Below are 19,449 nucleotides of genomic sequence, written 5' to 3' on the forward strand. Positions count from 1 at the left end.
TGGTATGTAACAAGTAACCATTGCTGTGAAATCAATATTTCCCTTAAATTTAAGTAAAGTAGCATATATGTAATTGCACTGATCTCTTCATGTGGATCTGTTGATTTTAGTAGCAATAGTTGTAGTAGTAGTAGTAGTAGTAGTAGTAGTAGTAGTTGTAGTAATGCATATTTCGCATTAGGTACTTCATTTCTGTCGATCCTGTAGTTCAAGAAAGCTATGCATATATTCCTGTATGATTATTTTCATGCAGTAAAAAGTTCTAATAAGAGTCAAAACAACACTACCAACTAACCAAAACAATATAAATCAATTAAAAGCAAACAAATCATAATCAAACAGGAGGTAAAGTTGTGTTCATTTATATTTTCTAACAGAAACTTATTATTTCAATTATTCAAGATGACAAAAAACAAGTGTTAGTTTACAGAAACAGGTTATCGTGATCCAAAATATAAATCCTGTGTCCAAAGCGTCACAGGTGTTATACAATGTGAAGTCACTGCAGAGTCCCGTCGTTACTCAGCAGTAGATAATCCCTCATGGAGCTGGGTATGTCCAGTTCACTGACCGCCGGGAAACATCGACCTCCGAGGCGCTGGCGTATAACACATCGACAGAGATGCTGCAGAGAGCGAGGCTGAGCGCTCCGCTGACGCACCAAGTCGAAGAAAGACCGGTGCTCCTGAGGCATTGAAGAGACAAACATGAAACACCGTCGAGCACCGGAGGGTAAACAAGAAGAGAAGAGGTGATTTAAACACTGCTCACCGCATATATCTCAGCGGACAGAGAGTCCATCCACTCACAGGGAGGAATGGAGGTGTACGAGTTCAGCATCACCTCCAGGGTGGCAGGAGAGAGGACGCACTGCTTCAACATCTGTAGACAGGAAAAGAGGAAAAAAGACTTTCTAGAGAGAATTTCAAAACATCCATTGAGCCAAACATTAAAAGGGGATATATTTAAAGGGTTAACCCTCCTCTTTTTGGCTTGATATTTACAGAATTACAGTATTTCACTACATTATCATTGCATTAATATGTTGGTCAGATGTTTTGTAATATTAGACTCCTCACTTGGAAGATTTCACTTGAGATATTAACCTGAAATTTGGTGGAATATTAGACAATCTGCTTAATAATTCCTTTATAGTGATGGATTCCGTTGTCCATCTTTGAAACACTTTTAAATTATTTTAAATTAAGTTTATGAAGATATTTCCGTATTGCCTCTTCCCCTGTTTAAACATTTCTTGGTCATTAGAGCATTAACATAATAGCATAGTATTTTAATTGATTGCAAAAAAAAAAATCCTGTTCCTTTTTAGTTCTATTTTCATTCGTAATCTAAAGATACTGGCATATATGGTTTTTATCAATTCTTGGTGTGGTCATTTTCTCAGTTTTTGAATTTGGCTCCTCTTTTGATGAGTTCCTCCAGCCTGGGGTTTCAGTATGAGAGATTTTTAATTTTACATTGTAAATGGTAAAATGGTAAATGGACTGTACTTGTATAGCGCTTTTCTAGTCTTCCGACCACTCAAAGCGCTTTTACATTACTAATCATTCACCCAATCACACCCATTCATACACTGATGACAGGAGCCACCATGCAAGGTGCCACCTGAACATCAGAACCCTAACTAACATTCATACACATACTGCAGGAACAGCCTGCGGGAGCAATTTGGGGTTAAGTGTCTTGCCCAAGGACACACCGGCATGGACTGCCGGAGCCAGGGATCGAACCGCCGATCCTCTGATTGGGGGATGACCCTGCTCTCCACTGAGCCACAGCCGCCCAACGATTTGTGAATTGTGAATTCGATGCCCTAGAACATTAATGACCAAAACCATGTATCTATGAACTCAGTGCTGACAGCTCCAGGTCTTGTGTCAAATAGTGTTTTTCCCTTTCCACGGTTGGGGTTTGGGTTTACTTGATGTTATGTTTCGGAGATAAGTTGGTTTCAGGTTCCTGTAAGGGGAAACACCCGCAACACATTTCTTGTTCCACTTTCTCACCTGTCGAAAACCACTCATTTCACTTGTATCAGTATCACATTCTCTAAGTGTGCTTGTGTTTAACCTTTGGTGAAACCGGCTGAGCTCCATGGTTCAGAAGTGAGCGTGCTATCGCTTCCGGTTGCTGTCCAGGGTAATCTTCAACCACCTCAGAGAACAAGCAGAAAAGAGTTAGAGTTGCTGTTTCACATAACTCTAACTAACCCCCACCCTTAAATCCCCCCCCAGCCCCTCATGAGCTACCTGTATCAGACAGTCCATTGGTGTGTATCCTGCACAGTTGGCAACGTCTGCCTTAGCTCCGTGCTGCAGGAGGACTTCCACGATCTGGGGGCTGCAGTTTCCACATGCATTGTGCAGAGGGGTGTGCTGCTTCCTGCCCGCTGTTCTGGGGTCAGCTCCTGCACCCAGCAGCTTTTGGATCACCCGTAAGTAGCGTCCGGCCTCGGAGGGCCTCTCTGCAGCGGAGCATGCGGCGTTCAGAGGGGTCTCTCCCTCTTGATTTGTGGCTAACACATCTGCTCCGTGACTGAGGAAGAGCTCCACGTGCTCCTCCAGGGCTCGCCGGGCGGCCACGTGCAGAGGTGTGAGCCTCGACTCCCTCAACCTCACACTGACATCAGCACCTCCGTCTACCAGCAGCTTGGCACATCTGGAACAAAAGGCACACATCTGCATCTGCACTAGAAAAACATCCATCTTTTCTCTCTGACATTAGCTCAAGTTTTCTTGAAAGAAAGAAGAAGAAGAATTTGCCTCAAGGAAATTCTCAAAGTAGAATTTTTTTTCATACATTCTTGACCATTTATCTTATTTTAAGAAAAAAAATGGTTTTTAAATTGGACTTTTATTACTACAGTTGGGAGAATTTCTTTTCAAGATGAACATTTTTGATCAAGATTAACATGAAACTCAAATTCAGTTTTCCAAATGGTCCCAATAAAGATTACTGATATCAATATTTAGCACAAATGCCAGTTTTGTCAGCTCCTCCATCACTCACTGCAATGACTGTGCGGAGGTGCAGAGGTGAAGAGGAGCGCTGCCGTCTGCAGCCAGCAGTTCAGGATCCGCCCCATGGGAAAGCAGCAGCTGGACGCAGACTGCATGGCCGCCCATACAGGCGTCATGGAGCGCTGTGTTTCCTCCCGGGTCATCGTTCACCTCGGCCCCACGGAACAGCAGCTCCTCCACGCACCCCGAGTGTCCTCTGCTGGCGGCCAGGCGCAATGCTGAGGTCTGCTTCACCTTGGAGCTCAGCGTCCACATGCCTGCTGACGGAAAAGAAGGCTGGCAAATGTGTGCAAAGGGTTACGCAGGATCATAAGAGGCCTCGAGCTCGTACCCATCTCCGGAGCCCACACCATCTCCTCCTGCACCGTCTCCATCAGGGCGTTGACCATGGCGGGGTCCTTCAGCACCGCATACACTCCTCTCATGTCCCCGCACATGAAGGTGTTGTGGACGGCCGTGTCTCTGCAGCGGCCCTGGGGTGGAGGGGCCCGGACCTCCTGGAGCCGCTGCTGCCTGTGGGGACGAGGAGGAGGCCTGGGGGCCCGGGGCAGCGGGTCCCTGCTCATGGATCTCCTGCGGGCCAACGCTCGCCGAGCATCCTCCCACTCCTGAAGCTCCTGTTCCAGTCTCAGAGAGCGCAGCGAGGTGGAAGTGAACGGAAATGTGTCCTTTGACATGGTGCCTTAAGGTGAGCCAACTGGAGAGTTTACTTTTGACAAGTTGTGCCAGCGGATGTTATGCAATTTATTCCACACATTAATCTGTGTAAAGCAAAAAAAGGTCTTGCCAAAGCAGTGGGCAGCTTCTGTTCAGAGAAAAATGTCAGCCCACGGCTTCTACTCACCCTTCACTGGAACTGGTGTAAGTCACAGGGGTCCAAGCAGAGGTCAAATACTGTAAATAACTTCATAAGTTGAATCAGTCTAGTTTCCCTGTGTTGTTTAATATCACAATTCAAAGTTAACCGTTCCTTTAAGGACACAGTCACACGGTAGTTACCTAAACAACTTCAGCACTAGTTATTTATAGAGCAGAATGCAAGCTGATACTTGTATTACCGCACGTGGCCACCAGATGGCAGCATTGATCCGATTGTTAATGACCACCAAACACATTTTGTTATCTCACCAAAGAACCAAGAAATGTCAAGATAGATGCGTCACCACGTGTCACAGTTTTCACAGTTTAAACGTAAACATTATCAATGTGTCCCGGTTCTTTTCCAGTTGCAGTTCTTGCAGTGAATTACATCAGCTGATAGGAATTAAATACCTGTTGCCTAGCAATGCAATACCAATGAAACTGTTGGTTACTGTCATAAGCACGTGTGATACTGTAAGTGTGGAAAGCCATTCCTGATAAAAACCTTAGAGCTTTTAACAGCTTCCATCTGATTAAACAGTCATAATGATGAAAACACTATTGGCTTATTTATGTTTGGGAAATGATATGTGGTAACAACCAGAAAATGGGAAGGAACAGAACTGTTTGCATTTATAATAGGTGTCATGGACGTGCTGGGACTTATTATAATAATAATAATAATTATACATGTTATTGTATAGTTAGTGCTTTTCAAGATACTGAAAGACACTTTACACAGATACAATGATAATCGTAAACAACACACTGAGAATATACAACACACAACATTAATTACACATTAAACGATGTTCTTGCGTTCTTACATGAAAACGTTGTTTTGATTTGAATATGGTCAGATTAGTGATATAAAGTGATTTTATTTTATTAAAAGTTTGGATTTTGTAGTCATTGTCTGTCTTCCCTCTCATTTTTTTCATTATTTTAAAGCTTTAGCAAATATTCGTGATAATTAGCCACTCCTCTGAGTTTCAAAAGCAAAAACAAAACGAATACTTGGAATGCTGGGGAATAAGGGAGGGAATCATCTCGCTTTGCTTCAACATTCTTTGTAAAAACACATCCTACGTCATTACGTTGTGTTTGAACGTGGCGGCGCGGTACGAGGAGCAAACCTTCTCAACTACTTCGTTTGCTTGTAAAAAAAATCAAAGACATGTGAACAAAACAACAAATGATGTTTGCACGCAGTTATTGAATGGCATCCAATGTCTCGGTAAGTTTGGTGTGCAGACTCATCAAACACGTCTTTCATCGCGATATCTCATGACTGCGATGGTAAACGAACCCAATCCGGCCAACTCAAAACAGTTTGAGCTAACTCAGCTAACATATGCTAACAAGACGTTTAATACACAAGAGTATAATATTCCTTCATGACGTGTTTATTAGGTTTCATCTGGTAAATAGCACCCCGGATGTGTATTGCTGTTTATTGCCCTTTCATCGGTGTGTTGTTTCCTCTGTTAACAGACCTGCAAACTAAGTGGCCTGTTCAGCATTGGCGAGGACTTTGATGATGAGGTGAATCCCAGCAAGGAAACACACCTGATCTTACTTAAGTATCAGTGCGGACTGCTCACATTCTGTAATGTGAGCATCCCCCCTCTCACACTGTTAATGTGTGTGTGTGTGTGTGTGTGTGTGTGTGTGTGTGTGTGTGTGTGTTCTCTCCAGGACCTGCTCGGGACAGACTGGGCTGTCAGCTCGTCGTCTGGACCGGCCCATGTGGCAGCTGCTGTGTCCTCCTGCTCTCTGCGGGCTTCCTCTGTCGCTCGCAGAGAGCCGGAGAAAAACTGCCCTCAGCGAACTGGAGAGAGATCTGCAGCCCCGCTTGACAGCACGGCATCGAGAGGCGGCACGCACACTGCTGCTGCACAAACTGTTCTGGGTCTGAGGCCGCCCTCCTCCTCCTCCTCCTCCTCCTCCGCTCAGACCCTTCCTCCCACGCTGAATAACTCTCGGCCTAACTTGGCTTCGCAACAGAGTCGTGCCAGCACGGAGGGACTGCCGAAGCCCTGTGTGGCTCAGGATGATTTCGATGATTGGGATGTTGACCTGGCAGACCTGGATGAGTGTGACCATCAGATGGGGCAGCCTCCTGCTCCCGTCCCACCTGCTCCTGCGGTCCATCCTGCATCCTCCTCCTCCAAAACGCTGCGACCCCCAACCTGTGGTGGGATTCAAACACAGCCTAATAGGTCCCTGAGAGACTTCAGCACCGCACGCCAGGCTTCTGGCTCATTTAGTCATAACCCACCTCCCCGGACCTCCTCCACTCCTCTTCCGCGAAGTCCAAATCCCCGCCCGGCTTTCCTGTCAGGCCCTCCACAGAGTCCCAGTGTTTTCCGTGGCCTTGCTGCGTCTTCCCCTGTCCCCAGCCCCATTTCCAGGACACTAAACAGGCCCCAGAGACCGTGGGCAACTCCAGGACCCTCCCCTCAGGGCCGCGCCCTCTTTGAGACAGTCTCCCCAGCATCCTCCTCATCTGTGAGCTCCTCCGCTCTGAGCCCTCATCCCCTTCACACAACGTTCCTCACAAACCGCCTGGTCCAGTTGGTGTCAGCCTCCAGTAAGCTCCCTAAGAAGAGGCCTCGGTCTGAGCCTCACCGGACCAGGACCAGACGCTTCCCCGGCCCCGCTGGATTCCTGCCCCAGCAGGTTAGTCTCATCCAGCGCAGGATCCTGAACTCCTGTTTGTAGCTGCATGGTTGGTCAGTGGTTTGACACCACAGCGGTCACATCACATGTAATCTCTCCCACATGGTCAGAAAAACCCGCCGCAGCTCAGTGGTTTTTGTCACCTAAGCACTAATCGAATGACCGTCAGGGGAAAAATCTATCGGTTATGTGTTTGTTTTTCCACCATGGTGCCGTGTGATAATTGAATTCTTCTCTCTCAGCCGCAGGGTCAGAACATGGACGACATCGTGGTGTCGGTCCCTCAGACTCCTGCTCACGGTGTTGTGGCTCGGTCGCCAAGCCAGGTAATAAAACAGCTAAATTCAGTATTTTCATGGATCATTCCATAATTTGTTTGTATCAAATGTCAGAAAGTAGTAGAAAAATGTCCGTCACAATTTCCCAAAGCTCGAGTCGACAGATTCAGATGTCTAGTTTTTTCAGATCAACAGCCCACAACCCAAATGTTCACTCTTATATGATAGAAGACATAGAAAAAACCCCAGTAAATATCCACTCTGGAGAAGCTGGAACCAGTGAACTATTGTCATTTTTACGCTAAAAAGTACTTTATCCAATATAGAAATAGTGACAAATACATTTTCTGATGATCTATTAATCAACTAATGATTTAGTTCAAGTGACAATAAGGTTGTTGCATCGAGTCCCAAATACTCTGTCGTGTTAGAACACAACACTAATCATTTTTAGCTGCAGCTGGTCACCTCTGCTCTGAACTACATTCAGTGTTGCCTTCAGGTCCTCTAGGGAAATTCCTACTTTCAAGTTTCTAAGGACCCCTTGAAAACAAGACTGTTCATCTGAAGGGGTTAACCCTAAGAAAGGTGTCTATATACGTTTGAAAGTGTTTTTTATTTATCTGTATGTTTTTATAGTCAATGGGAATAAGTGCCCTTTAGGAACGGAGGAGTACGGCCCACTCCTCTGCCACTCACCCATTGCATGCTGGGATAGCCTCCACCTCTCCAGGATAGGTTAGCATAGAAGCTAGGTGGCTGTTCATTCACAGAATTCATGTTTTTGTTAAGTTATTAGGAAAAATATTAGTTATTGCTCTTCTGTTCCACATGAATTTCTCTTGTCAGCTGAAAAGAATATCATTGTGTCCAACATGACTTTTGTTTAGATTTGCCAACGACCTATCATAGAATAAAAGTGTTACTATTTAGTTATACAACATGCTTCCATATTTCTGACATGAATAGTAGTTAGGTTTAAGTTTTCCCTAACTTTTAAATGCATTTTGTCTTTATACAGATGTTGTACAGTGTATATATATATATATTTATATATATATATATATATATATATATTCATATATATATATAAACCATTTTATTTGATTCAAAGGGCTCCAACTCACAGAGTGAAGAAGACGAGTTCATCGGCGGTGCCTGGGCAGCGATGAAGGCAGAGATGGGATTGGATGAGAGGAACCCCTCATGCTTCCTGCACTCTTACAGTGTTGTCATGGTGCTCCGAAAGGTGGTTATCTATTATTACAGATGTTTTGTTGTTCACTTACGATCATAAACCACGACGAAGAAGGGCTACTCAAACTCAATTTCAGTCCAGTTCAGGCATTTGTGATAAGTGCATTTTATTTGGGTCAAGCCGCTGCTTGATTATTTATCCTCCATCATAGCAGACAGTGTGTCGCTGCTGGAGGTCTATTGGCATAATCAGGACAAATGGAGGAGCTGTACCAGAGGTGTTTTTGTAATTACAAACAGCAAGATCACCATCAATCACTCTAATGGACAGACTCTGCCGTTATTCTTCCCCCTCGTTCCGTCGACCTCCGTGGAATAACTCGCCAGTATTCAGTTGTTGTGAGCACTTGGACATGGCGTTTCCTGTTGGGGCTGTTTTAAATGCACAGAGTCACTGTCCGGAACGCTGACTAAGCTCATTCAGGTTAAGCCGTTAACCTGAACCTCGGCTTCCCAAAACCCCTCTTAGCATAACTAAACAAATGAACACACAGCCCTCGCCACTTCTGTTGACTGAACAAGAACATGTTGCATCTAATGCAGCGGAAAAGAGTGGATGATCCCAACAGTAATTGAATGAATAATGAATATTCATCAGATTAGTATTCATATACCATGTTTACAATCTGTAGATTTTATTTATGACTAAACCCAAATAAATGATCTGTTGTCGTGGCCGTTGCTGCGTCTTTCTAAATGCGACCACCAGACGGCGCCAGAAAAAAAAAATGCTCACTAAAAAAATGTATTATCTAAACACGCAATGTGTATACATACCTCAAGAGGCGACTTTCATGGCTTGCACATTAAGTTGTTAAAGATACATTTTTAAGCCGTTACTAGTAGTATTTTACTTATTTTCGAAGAGTGTTATTGATGAATTTATTTGTTATTTGGTGATTGTGTTGTGAATTTGAGCATTCTTTTTTTAATAATTAAGTTTATAAAATATCAGAAAATGGTAACAAATTATGATTATAATCTCCCAGAGCCCAAGGCTGATGTATTGGAACTGCTTGTTTAATCGGACCAAAATCCCCTTTAATATATAGAGTTTATATAGAGATAGTTTATATAGAGCTTCAAATGTTTGACATTTTGTTCTTGAAAAATTACTGGAAAGATAAATTGTTTCTAAAAATGGTTGCTGATTCATTTCTGACAATGTATTTAATCAACAATTAAAGCTCTAAAAAAATGTTCACGCCACAATGTTATGTGTGGAAATGGATGCATGCTTACCTGAGCTCTTCTAAAAAAAACTCTTCATATTGTGATATTTAACACGTTGTTTGTTGGTTCTCGTCATTGCAGGCCGCACTGAAACAGCTGACCAAAAACAAAGTGCCCAACATGGCCGTGTTCCTGAAGAGCATCATCCACACGCACGCCGATGCCAAGGCCGTGTTCAAAGACCCGACAGGTAGCGGACACCCACACGAAAAGATTACACCGGCTCACTGTAGAAATGTCTATCAACTTGCGTCGGTTGCCGTGTGCTCGCTGAGATCTCTCGATTGAGCTCCACGTGGTGCGAGAGCAGAGTTCAGCTGCAGTAACACGCTTCATTATACACACATGTGTATACAGTGTACACACACATCTGTGCTGCCTCTTCTTTCTTTCCTTGGCCTCTTTTCCTTCCACTACTCCGTCTTGAGCCTTTGCCCTTTTTCGTCTGATCCTCCACTTAAGCCTAGCCGGTTGCCATGGCCCCCAGAGAGCAGCCACACGAGGTGTGCTGATTAACACTCGGGAAAGGATGTTGTACTCAACACGGGACTTAAGTGCTGATTCGTGATTCAATTGTGGTAGATTGGCATCGGTGGTGGATGGGTTTTAAGTGCTTGTGACACCACGAGGGAGCGTTCTGTCAGCAATGGGCCTCCCACCTGCTGAAAGGTTTGTCTCCAGCAGGCAGTCAGACTGTGTGACTGTGTACGGTAGATACTAGTCTTTAAAAGATTGGCAGAGTGATTGATCAGCAGGAAAATATACTACATTTTCTGCTTCCTGCTTTTTCAATGTGATAATTTACTACTTTTTCACCCCTTATGTTACTGTAGATTCAATACTTTTGGGTTTTTAAAGTGTTATAATAAGCCATTCTTATAACAGTAAACAATAGATAGGAAAAATATTGCGTGATTGATTGATTATTAAAATGTTTTTTATTTGCAGCGACTATCTCTGGCTGCATTATCCATGAGTGTCGTCGTTATAGGCAGGTGAGAACCTCCATGTCTGAAGAGTAAAGTAAAGCCGACGTTTAAGAGCCTTAAACCTGGCCCCAGGGGGGGTCTCCTCTACTTTATTGATTACCTCAGTGAACATTGTAAACTTGAATTTATGGTCTCAACAACCAGTTTCCATTCTTCTTCAATACAGCATGATGTTCATTTAGTAAATGAATGTCCAATTTAGAGCAAAAAGACCGTAAAGCAGAGTATTTTTTTAGTTCTTGGCTATCTTGTGATTGACGGGTCGCTGCCACAGAATTGGCCCGTCTGGGGGTCGTCCATGTTTTCGTTCATGAAAGTTAATTGTAACATTTTTGATCGCCTGCAGAGCGTCTTTTTCAGCGTTGGGTTGTTCTTACCTCCAGCCTCTCGTGTCACTTATGGTTGCAAAAAAAAATCAAGATGGCGATGCCCTAAAACCGCGCCCACAAACCAATGGGTGACGTCACCTTCACTTCATCCACTTCTTATATACATGGTTACAGGAGTATAATGCAAAAGTACTCTCTTAAGAATTAAAAGTGTTCATATTCTTACATATAGAATCTCTTGGATCATATTTAGTTCTGGATGTTTAACAGATCTTTATTTTTTTAATGCTGTTTTATGTTTTCCCCCCTTTTTAACCTATAATATGAGAGATGTACAGTAAGTGGAGAGTACCTCAGAATATCCTGGACAACAGCAATCATTGTTTTAAATGACGCTCTTGTTAATTTCTCTCATTGTTCTGAAGGGGAGATTCAGGGGACGGTGCATCGGCGTCTCCTAGAGGACCGAGTGGACGATCTGAAGGTCGGAGCTGTTCTCCTGCTCAAACAAGTGAGACTCATCGCTTCCATTCCGTTGAACTTTAATGACGGTAACTGCAGTGTCGTATTTTAGCTTAACCTCTCGGTTACAAATCTATTTATGGACAGGTGGGTGTGTTTTCCCCGTCCCATCGTAACCATTACCTGAACGTGACGCCCAACAACCTGCTGAGGATCTACGCCCCCGATGGAGTCAGCCTGTCCTCCACTCAGCTCCCCCCGCTCATCCTGGTGAGCGCCGCGACCGTCAGCTGGAAACAAGGACAGCACAGGCCAACAAATATGAAAATCTGTCATCCAGAATAATCCGTCAAGCTGTCAGCTGTCCCTTCCAAGCATATTTTTTCTGTTCTCTTTTCTATCCAGGAGCCGATGTCCCACGCTGGTCACCCCTCGGACGTCCTCCAGGGGACTGTGTCTCGGATGCAGCTGGTGTTTGACGAGGAGGATGACGAGGGACAAGAGGGGGAGGAATTCTCAAAGGGAGGCGAGGGCCCGAAAGCCCTAAGAGACACTAGAGCCGGCTCCAGCAGAGGCCCCCAAGACCCTGCGGGGAACCCAGCACCACAGGACTCAGGCTGGGATGCAGGTGGGGGCTCTCAAATGCAATAACACTTGTGATGAGAGAGCGAGATCAATTCTAGTCACATCCTGAGGTTGCCAAGTGGCAGACTCTGGCTAAATGAAGTTCTGATGAATAAAACGCCGCCTGGTAACGCTTTGAGACATTTGACTGTCTGACCCAAACCCAATTTAACTGGAGCAAAACAAAGAGGCCCCTGATTGCATTGTTCTGCACCAGAGCTGCAACTACCCAATGTTTTCAGTTTGATTAATCTGCTTTTTTCCCCCCCTTTTTATTATTCAGTCAGTAAAAACGATCAGCTGCCAACTCATAACGATTCATCTAATAATTATACGAAACGTTGAGATGAGAAAGCTTTTGAAATGGCTCCAGGGACTGTTATATCTTTCCTCCAAAGTGAAATATTCCAGCCACTTTTACTAAAGTCTTACGACACCAAAAATATATCCCTTTTTTCATTCATTTATTCATTCATCCAACAATTTGTCTCTTCGGTTTAAGGAGCATTGCATCCTTTTGGGGCAGATAGAGTGAGTATAGACTTTGTAAAATATAACAAAGAAGTTTAGTTTTTTTCTCCAAATTGACCAAAACAGTTAATGTAGCTGATTATTTTCTGAACAAGTGATTAATGGTTTAAACACTACTCTTCACCAAACACGATCATCTTAATGGTTATGTCCCATCTTTCTCTGCTCTCTGGATGGACTGTGTGGACAGCTCTGGAATCATGGTGATTTACAGAGCTGATCACTTGTATAAGAGACTGTTTCATTGTTCAGATAAACACACTGCACTCTACATTTTTTTTTTTCTAGACACAAAACAACATTTAACTGTCAACAAACAGCCTAATGGTTAAAGCTCATAGGTCATATCTAGCCTGGTAGCTCTATTCACTTATAACCTGTCTACCTCTGTACTGTCTGCTGTCCAATAAAGGGGGAAAAATGTCCAAACGTATTTTACAAAGCTGTTAGGATTACATATTTATATGAGAACTTTACTATTTAACGTATATCCCCGGCAGTTTATGATTTCTCAGTTTTCTGTCTGTTGAATTGGAGTGAATTTCATGTGAATTACTCGTTATCTCATGTTCTTCCCTATCTAATTCTCTTCTGTCGTGCAGATGATGACCTGGATGAACTGCTGGGAGAGTTACCCGAAGACACTTACAGCCTTTGATGTTACATCAGCAAACCCTCTGTACAGACTGTCTCCACTGACTGCGGTTTATCACAGCTGATAAACAGTAAAGATGTTATCCTTCTTGTTTTCCTCACATTACCTCTTCAACATCACAATCGTCTGGTCCACTGAAGAACCTGTTGGGAAAATGTGTCCTCAACTGTGTCCGATATCCGGTTCATAAACAGCGCAGGGAACGGTGTCTAGTTCATTTGCTGCTACTGTGTCATTTCTATGCATCACTGGTGATTGATGTCTTATAAGAAGCAGACGCTCGAAGCCAACACATGCTCATTAATTAATTACAAAAGCTTTGAAAGCCATCTCTGTTTGATTTCACCTTCACAAAGACTATAATTAGCTTCTGCTATTGTCTGTGTTTTGTTTATTAGGGAGGCAGCCTCCCCCCCCCCTTTACTTTCGTTGTTATCCGTTGTTGCACTTTACTTCAACAACCTTGAAATAAACACCTCATCTACACAGCATTGATTTTGCTAATCATGCAAAATGAAAGCGAGGTGAGGCTTCTCTGTTAGTTTTTGTCCTTGCCCTCCATTTTCTGTGATGTCTGTTTGTCCGAGCCTCAGAGTGGAGTAGATACACTGCGACCCAGCTTGATTGTTATGCATTATGAGGTGTCTCTGAGTTTGTTTTTTTTTGGGGGGGGGGAGGGATTGCAGGGAGGTAGTCAGTCTCAGACTCCCATGTTGTTTGCTTGACCAAAAGGAAAAAAAGTGTTTACCCAGCCGCTTGTCTGCAGAGAGCCAGACCATCAGGGTGGAGTGGTACTGTGACTAACAGGCTCTTTATTGAGGCTTTCCCAAAGCACCCAGAACCCCCACTTACCCACGCCTCACTGTAAAATATTCAGGTTAATCCTCTGCCTCTTTTTCATTTGGTGTTAAATGCAGCTTCCTAAATTGCCTGGTTTACGTTCGAATGAGAAGGAATGGGAATGATGAAATTGGGTGCACTGTCAGTCCCAGATGCTCTTTGCTCAGAGGTGTTTGGCTGAAATAAGTACAGTTTGCAGTACAGTCTCTAAGTATTTTGACAGGTGACAAAACAGTTATTTTTGGCTGCACTTTAATTATAACTTTAATTATAGCCTTCTGTACAATGACTTTGTGGTTAAAGGGCTGACTTTCAGCTTAAGTGTTTACATCCATACGGGCTGAACAGTGTTGGAATCACAGCCTTTGTCATAGTCCCATTTCTTCAACAACTGGGTAATTTATGCAAGGGTCGTTGTAACTAGTCCATCGCCATTTATTCAATATGGGTTTGTACACCCTTACCGGGACTGTATGTCTCATTCCCCTAGGAGTGCTATCTAGCCTTCCAGACAGATTTGGTTTCACTTGTTCAGGTTTTCAGTCTCTTCACTTCTTTTGTGGTGCTCAAAGCTCTGGGAAAATTACATCAAAAACAACTCGGCAGCAGCAACATGCCTTTCCAAAAAACGGGATCCAGGTTACTGTGGATAAACCACGCCTCTCACTGTGAACAGTTTTCAGTGAAGCTACTTTAAACTGCAGATAAATGAAAACAGTGGACAGTGTGTTGAGTGGATTATCCAGAGTAAGGAAGTGTTTATAGAATGATCATTGTTTTAAATGTAATTTACTATATTGTTTCAAGCAGAACAAACCTGCATTGTATTGGATAAAATATCTGCATCTAGGTTTGTATGTTTTTGTCATTTAGGTGGACCAATTTGTTTTTCTGTGAGCAGAGCCGAAATGGTTAATGCAGTATTGATGTTAACGCCATCAAATGTACACTGACAATCAGTCCAGTAACCTCACATCCACTGATTGATTTCTGCTCCGAGTTCATCTGTAGTGAGAAAAAAACCAAATGAAATAACATTTAATAAAAAAAACGTCTTCTTCCCTGGTATCTCTAAACATCTCACAACAGTGTTGGGAACCACTGCATTAGATAATTAAAGGGATGAAAAAATATGTTACACAAAATTATGTTCTTTTTCCTAAAATGAGAAGCTGATCCTGTCTCCCCTTAGGCCTCTTAAGATTCTTCAAATGAAACAATGCCAGACAGAGAAAGGACATTTTAATTAAACTGCTCTCACTCAGGCCATTAGATTAGATTAAATAGATCAGATTCAACTTAATTGTTATTGTACAGAATGCAAGTACGAAGACAACAAAATACAGATAAGCCTCTAACCAGAAGAGCAAAAAGCAGTAGTTTATCTGTGTGTTTAGATATGCATGTGTTAATATATATATATTTAAATGTATAACAATATATATGCATATAATATATATATATATACACACATGTTGTATATATGTCAAATTAGTGTTATTGCCAGCAGGGGGATAGCACTAAAACTAGCATCTAACACCCTCGGTAGTTTGGTTCTTAGTGGACATCATTAGTCAAGTTCATGAGACCTGATGATAAAACTCTTAATTGGAGGGAAACTTAATAGAACAAGGCTCTTTGAAACCATCCGTCTTGTGTGTGTGTGTGTGCGTGCAGAGGTTGCTCCTTCCTTTATCTGCACATCAACCAATTAAGACCTTCACAAAAGGGGAGGGGGTCGATCCCAGCGAGTCTGCAGCTACTGCTCACACGTCTGGAATAATTTGCCCTTCAACTTCAATCGCCTCTCGCCAGAGGTAACAATCAACTGAGTCCAGTCCCACCAACTCTGGTAGATACTTACACAGCCAAATTATGGCTCTTGTAAGGGGCTTATTATTTTTTCAGAATCCATTAAGATAGTCCGAAAGTGTAATTACTCTTTCAGTCTTCCCATGTATAGTCTGAAAAGTGCCCACTGACCCCCCCAAAAAATAAAGATTTAAAAGAAGTTTCTTATCTGTGGTATAGAATCCTTAGCGGAAAGAGAGTTTTCTCATCTCTGATGTAAAGTACTGTTAACTCTCTGAGATTTGGATAAAGACCCCTGAAATCAGCTGCTAGTGTTGCGTGGTTATTCACTGACAATAGGTGGGAAATGATGAACTAACCTCATGGTAAAATAAACAAACATGCTTTTAGTTTGTTACAATAGAAGTAATGAAATAAAGGCAACACGGCCCATTCATAAAAACTGAACAAAAACAGTGAAATTGATAAACTATAGGAGAAATATTGGTTCACAAAACAATCTCACCTCAGATTCAATTTGGTAGCTATTCTGGAGCTTTAGATCAAATCACATGATCTCCATCAGCAGAAGTGTTAAGGTTCAAAAAAACTTTCTTGCTACTCTGGAACTTTTGATAATATTTAATTCATGTTTAGAAAGTTAAAAAATAAACTTTCAATTTTCAAACCACAGTGGACACGTAAGTCAAAGTTAGAGTGCTCAGAAGAATTTGAATTTGAACATCTACAAGTCCATGACAACTGGGCAAACTCAATCCTCTGATAAAGAACAGCTACTAAATTAACTTTGAAGTGGCACTGGTTTGTAAACTGCTGTTTCCAAGGTCAAGAAGGAACTTGGAACCTTACAATTGGAAGAAATATGATAAAGAAGAAGTGAAAATGTATTATTATATTAAAGCTTTTAATCTAGCATTGCAGTTTCCTTAATGCATTCCATTCTGTAGATATAATATACTGTGCATGTATTTACGCAGGCTGCAGTGTACAAGGCCTACTTGTTTATAGATGGGTGACACATTAAAGTAAAAAAGCAAATTAAATGAGTTGAGAAACAAAGCCAACCCGGTTTCCTCCCCTCACAGGGCAGAATGGGTCATTAAAACGGTTTGATGAGTATTCAAATTCTGTGAATAATTTGCTTTGTCCTTCACAGCGACCAGTTCTCAACACAGCTTAACATCTATGTGAGATTTTCAAGCAACATGTTGGAATTTATCATCAAAACACCAAGTGAAGGAATATTTAATGCAAGAGTTCAACAGACTGGCAAAATCTATGCCAAGTATGTGTATCGTAGGCTTATCAAGAGTCTCTTTTGGGTTTTCCTTTGGTTTGTCATCTCCATGTTTAGATTTGCTTTGACACGTCTTAACTGTATGACTGATCTCCTGCTGTCATTGCTAATCCAAGCCAAGCAGCCAAACACATGCCTTTACTCTGCGACATAAAGAATACATTCAGACTCATATTTCAGAGTGTTAAAAATGAGAGTTTTTGCATTAATACCTTGCAAATTAAAAAGAGAAGAATATGGTAAACCTAACAGGGCTCCCGCCTAAAATAATCCCGTGGCTGGAAAATTGGCTGGACGGATAAAGGCAGATAAGATTGCTAAAGCATAAAGCCTTATTTTCAACCCTGGAGACTTTTTAATCCGTGTAAAACTACACTCATTACCCCGGTGGAAAAAAGGGGAGATTTGCTTAATTAAGTTGTTAAGGAACCAGCAAACCCTGCAGCTGTCTGAGACCACAGCAAATTCCATTTGGGAGAAAGACTGTGATCGACGTGTGTGGCTGTTTGTGTCTGTGTTTGTGGGTGTGTGTGTTAATGAGCGTGTATTCTGCAGAAGAATGAAAATAAAATGCTCATCAGTCATTCTTTACTTTTAATTAAGGTTTCTGTGTTGTTGCAAATTGCTGAACTTAGCACGAAGCGCAAAGTAATGAGCAGATATCACAAGATTCAAATTAAACAGAGCCTCTAAATATGGTGTGGAAGAAGACGGACGATACCTAATATGAACATAGATTCATCATAAATAATTCATAAAAAAATAATTCTTTATTGTCAGTCCTTGACTCCCAAAACAAATTTGTTGGTGTAGTTTTGACGTTCTTGGGTACAAAAATGATTGATTTTATTGGTAAAGTTATGAAAGTGTGCAATATTGTCTGGTTACAAAAGTCCATAAACGACCACAGATCAAGTCCCACTCTGCGCCTCTCATATAATGTGTTTTTACTTTAAATGAAGTTTAACTGATTATTACATGACATTTTCTTTTTTTATGTTAAGATTCATACCAGACTTTGACAGTTTTGAAGACAATTTCACAATTTTACAACTGTTTTTCAGCTGGAGCAAAACACAAAGAAGTCACAGATATTACAGATATTACATGTGTTTCAAACTGAATCAAATTGTTAAACCATTTCCCAAATTTTAAACATTGTTCAGGAAAACAAAGATTGTAGAATGCAGTTGAATTACATATGTCCTTTCGCATCATTCATCATATGGCTCAGCTTTATTGTGAGTTTTATTTATTTGTATTATTATATATTTATTTTGCTTTTATTCTCTACTTCCGGTCGCCATTTTTCGGTTTATTAACGTTTTTTTGATTTATTTTTTTACCGCAGACCTGCAGGTGGACGGTCTGTGGCGGGTACAAGCTCATTAAAGATTGTCTGTATTAAGTTTACCTATTGCCCTTTAAGAGTCCTCCCCAATGCACAATAAACGGATGAATCTGTTTTTTAAATGAGGAGAAGGAGGATTAAAACCAACCGGCGCAGCAGGACTGTGAGTTCCACGACGGCAACAGGTGAGTTCATTTCATTAACGGTGATTGTAGGACCCGGATGAAGACAGCAATCAACGTTTAACCTTCAATAAGCACATTTTAATCGTAAGAAAACCAGAGCTGTAAAGTTCTGTCCGACTAGGAGAGCTATCTTAATAATATATGAACGTGCTACCTAAATTACTTAGCAAATTATCTATTTATTTATTTATTAACGCTTCCCTTTCCACTATAACTTATGCTTGTTAATTAAATGTTTACCTTTGAGCTCGGAAGACATATTTTTCTTGGACTTTCTGTAATAAAAAAACCCTCATGTGGGCTTGCCCTTACTTTTTAATCACCTAATTAGTGGCAAGCAGTGATTTTTTTTTTTTTACATGTTTCTGTTTTGAGACACCCTGCTTGTTGCCATGGTTTTCAACTATTGGATTAATTACTGTAATTGTCATGTTGGCATGAGGAAGGTAGTGGATGTGATTGCAGGTGTAATGTTTGCATGCTGTGTCAACAAGTGTTGCTGATTAAGATTAAATCCACATGACCTTTGTTTGTACATAACCATACTTAATCTGAATATGGTACAACAAACATAACGTGTGTGTGTGTGTGTGTGTGTGTGTGTGTGTGTGTGTGTGTGTGTGTGTGTGTGTGTGTGTGTGTGTGCACTTTGTGATTCAGCTCCACATCCTGTCAGCCTCCACTGATTGTACGCTCAAGTGATGTCTCTTATTACTTTAACCATCACTTTTCCTCTAGAGCCTGATCCACTGATTTTACCTGGTAAATAAGAAACATACAATCACAGTACTTAAAATGCTTTTTTTGGAGTTCAATCTGTTGACATAAATACATTTTCCTGTGGTGAAGATGAATTATTTATTGGTGACCATAATAAGAATAAGCTTTATTGGCAGATACAAGGACAGTTTCAATTTCAACAACAATTTTCAGGAAGAAACGTATAAATAAACGTAGAGCTAAAAACAAAGCTGCAAAAAGATAGGTCCAAAATAAACATTTACAAAGCCACAATTAATAAC

General features: G+C 41.7%; 3 protein-coding genes across 4 annotated transcripts in view; 2 read left to right on the forward strand and 1 right to left on the reverse strand.

The window, feature by feature from the left end:
- Positions 1-471: 471 nt before the first annotated feature.
- Positions 472-3,723, reverse strand: asb16 (ankyrin repeat and SOCS box containing 16). The gene is made up of 6 exons (XM_054607150.1): positions 3,373-3,723; positions 3,031-3,298; positions 2,271-2,679; positions 2,092-2,175; positions 772-882; positions 472-685 (listed from the first exon to the last, which is right to left on the reverse strand). Exons 1-6 carry the CDS (start codon positions 3,716-3,718, stop codon positions 500-502), a joined length of 1,404 nt encoding a protein of 467 aa, XP_054463125.1. The 5' UTR covers positions 3,719-3,723; the 3' UTR covers positions 472-499.
- hrob (homologous recombination factor with OB-fold) lies at positions 3,681-15,055 on the forward strand. Of its 2 annotated transcripts, none has more exons than XM_054607148.1 (10): positions 3,681-3,729; positions 5,397-5,447; positions 5,601-6,584; positions 6,827-6,910; positions 7,977-8,111; positions 9,434-9,542; positions 11,096-11,181; positions 11,280-11,402; positions 11,538-11,760; positions 12,890-15,055. In XM_054607148.1, exons 1-10 carry the CDS (start codon positions 3,703-3,705, stop codon positions 12,943-12,945), a joined length of 1,878 nt encoding a protein of 625 aa, XP_054463123.1. In that variant the 5' UTR covers positions 3,681-3,702; the 3' UTR covers positions 12,946-15,055. The 2 variants fall into 2 exon arrangements, with proteins under 2 accessions (XP_054463123.1, XP_054463124.1); XM_054607149.1 differs by lacking the exon at positions 3,681-3,729 and adding an exon at positions 4,997-5,139.
- A 3,206-nt stretch (positions 15,056-18,261) lies between these two features.
- asic2 (acid-sensing (proton-gated) ion channel 2) overlaps positions 18,262-19,449 on the forward strand; it is a 314,110-nt gene continuing 312,922 nt past the window's right edge. Inside the window, exon 1 of the mRNA XM_054606997.1 lies at positions 18,262-18,427. The gene's annotated coding sequence lies outside the window, so the exon portion shown is untranslated. The remainder of the gene's footprint in view (positions 18,428-19,449) is intronic.

Source organism: Anoplopoma fimbria, chromosome 11, assembly GCF_027596085.1.
Source record: "Anoplopoma fimbria isolate UVic2021 breed Golden Eagle Sablefish chromosome 11, Afim_UVic_2022, whole genome shotgun sequence".
NCBI lineage: Eukaryota > Metazoa > Chordata > Actinopteri > Perciformes > Anoplopomatidae > Anoplopoma > Anoplopoma fimbria.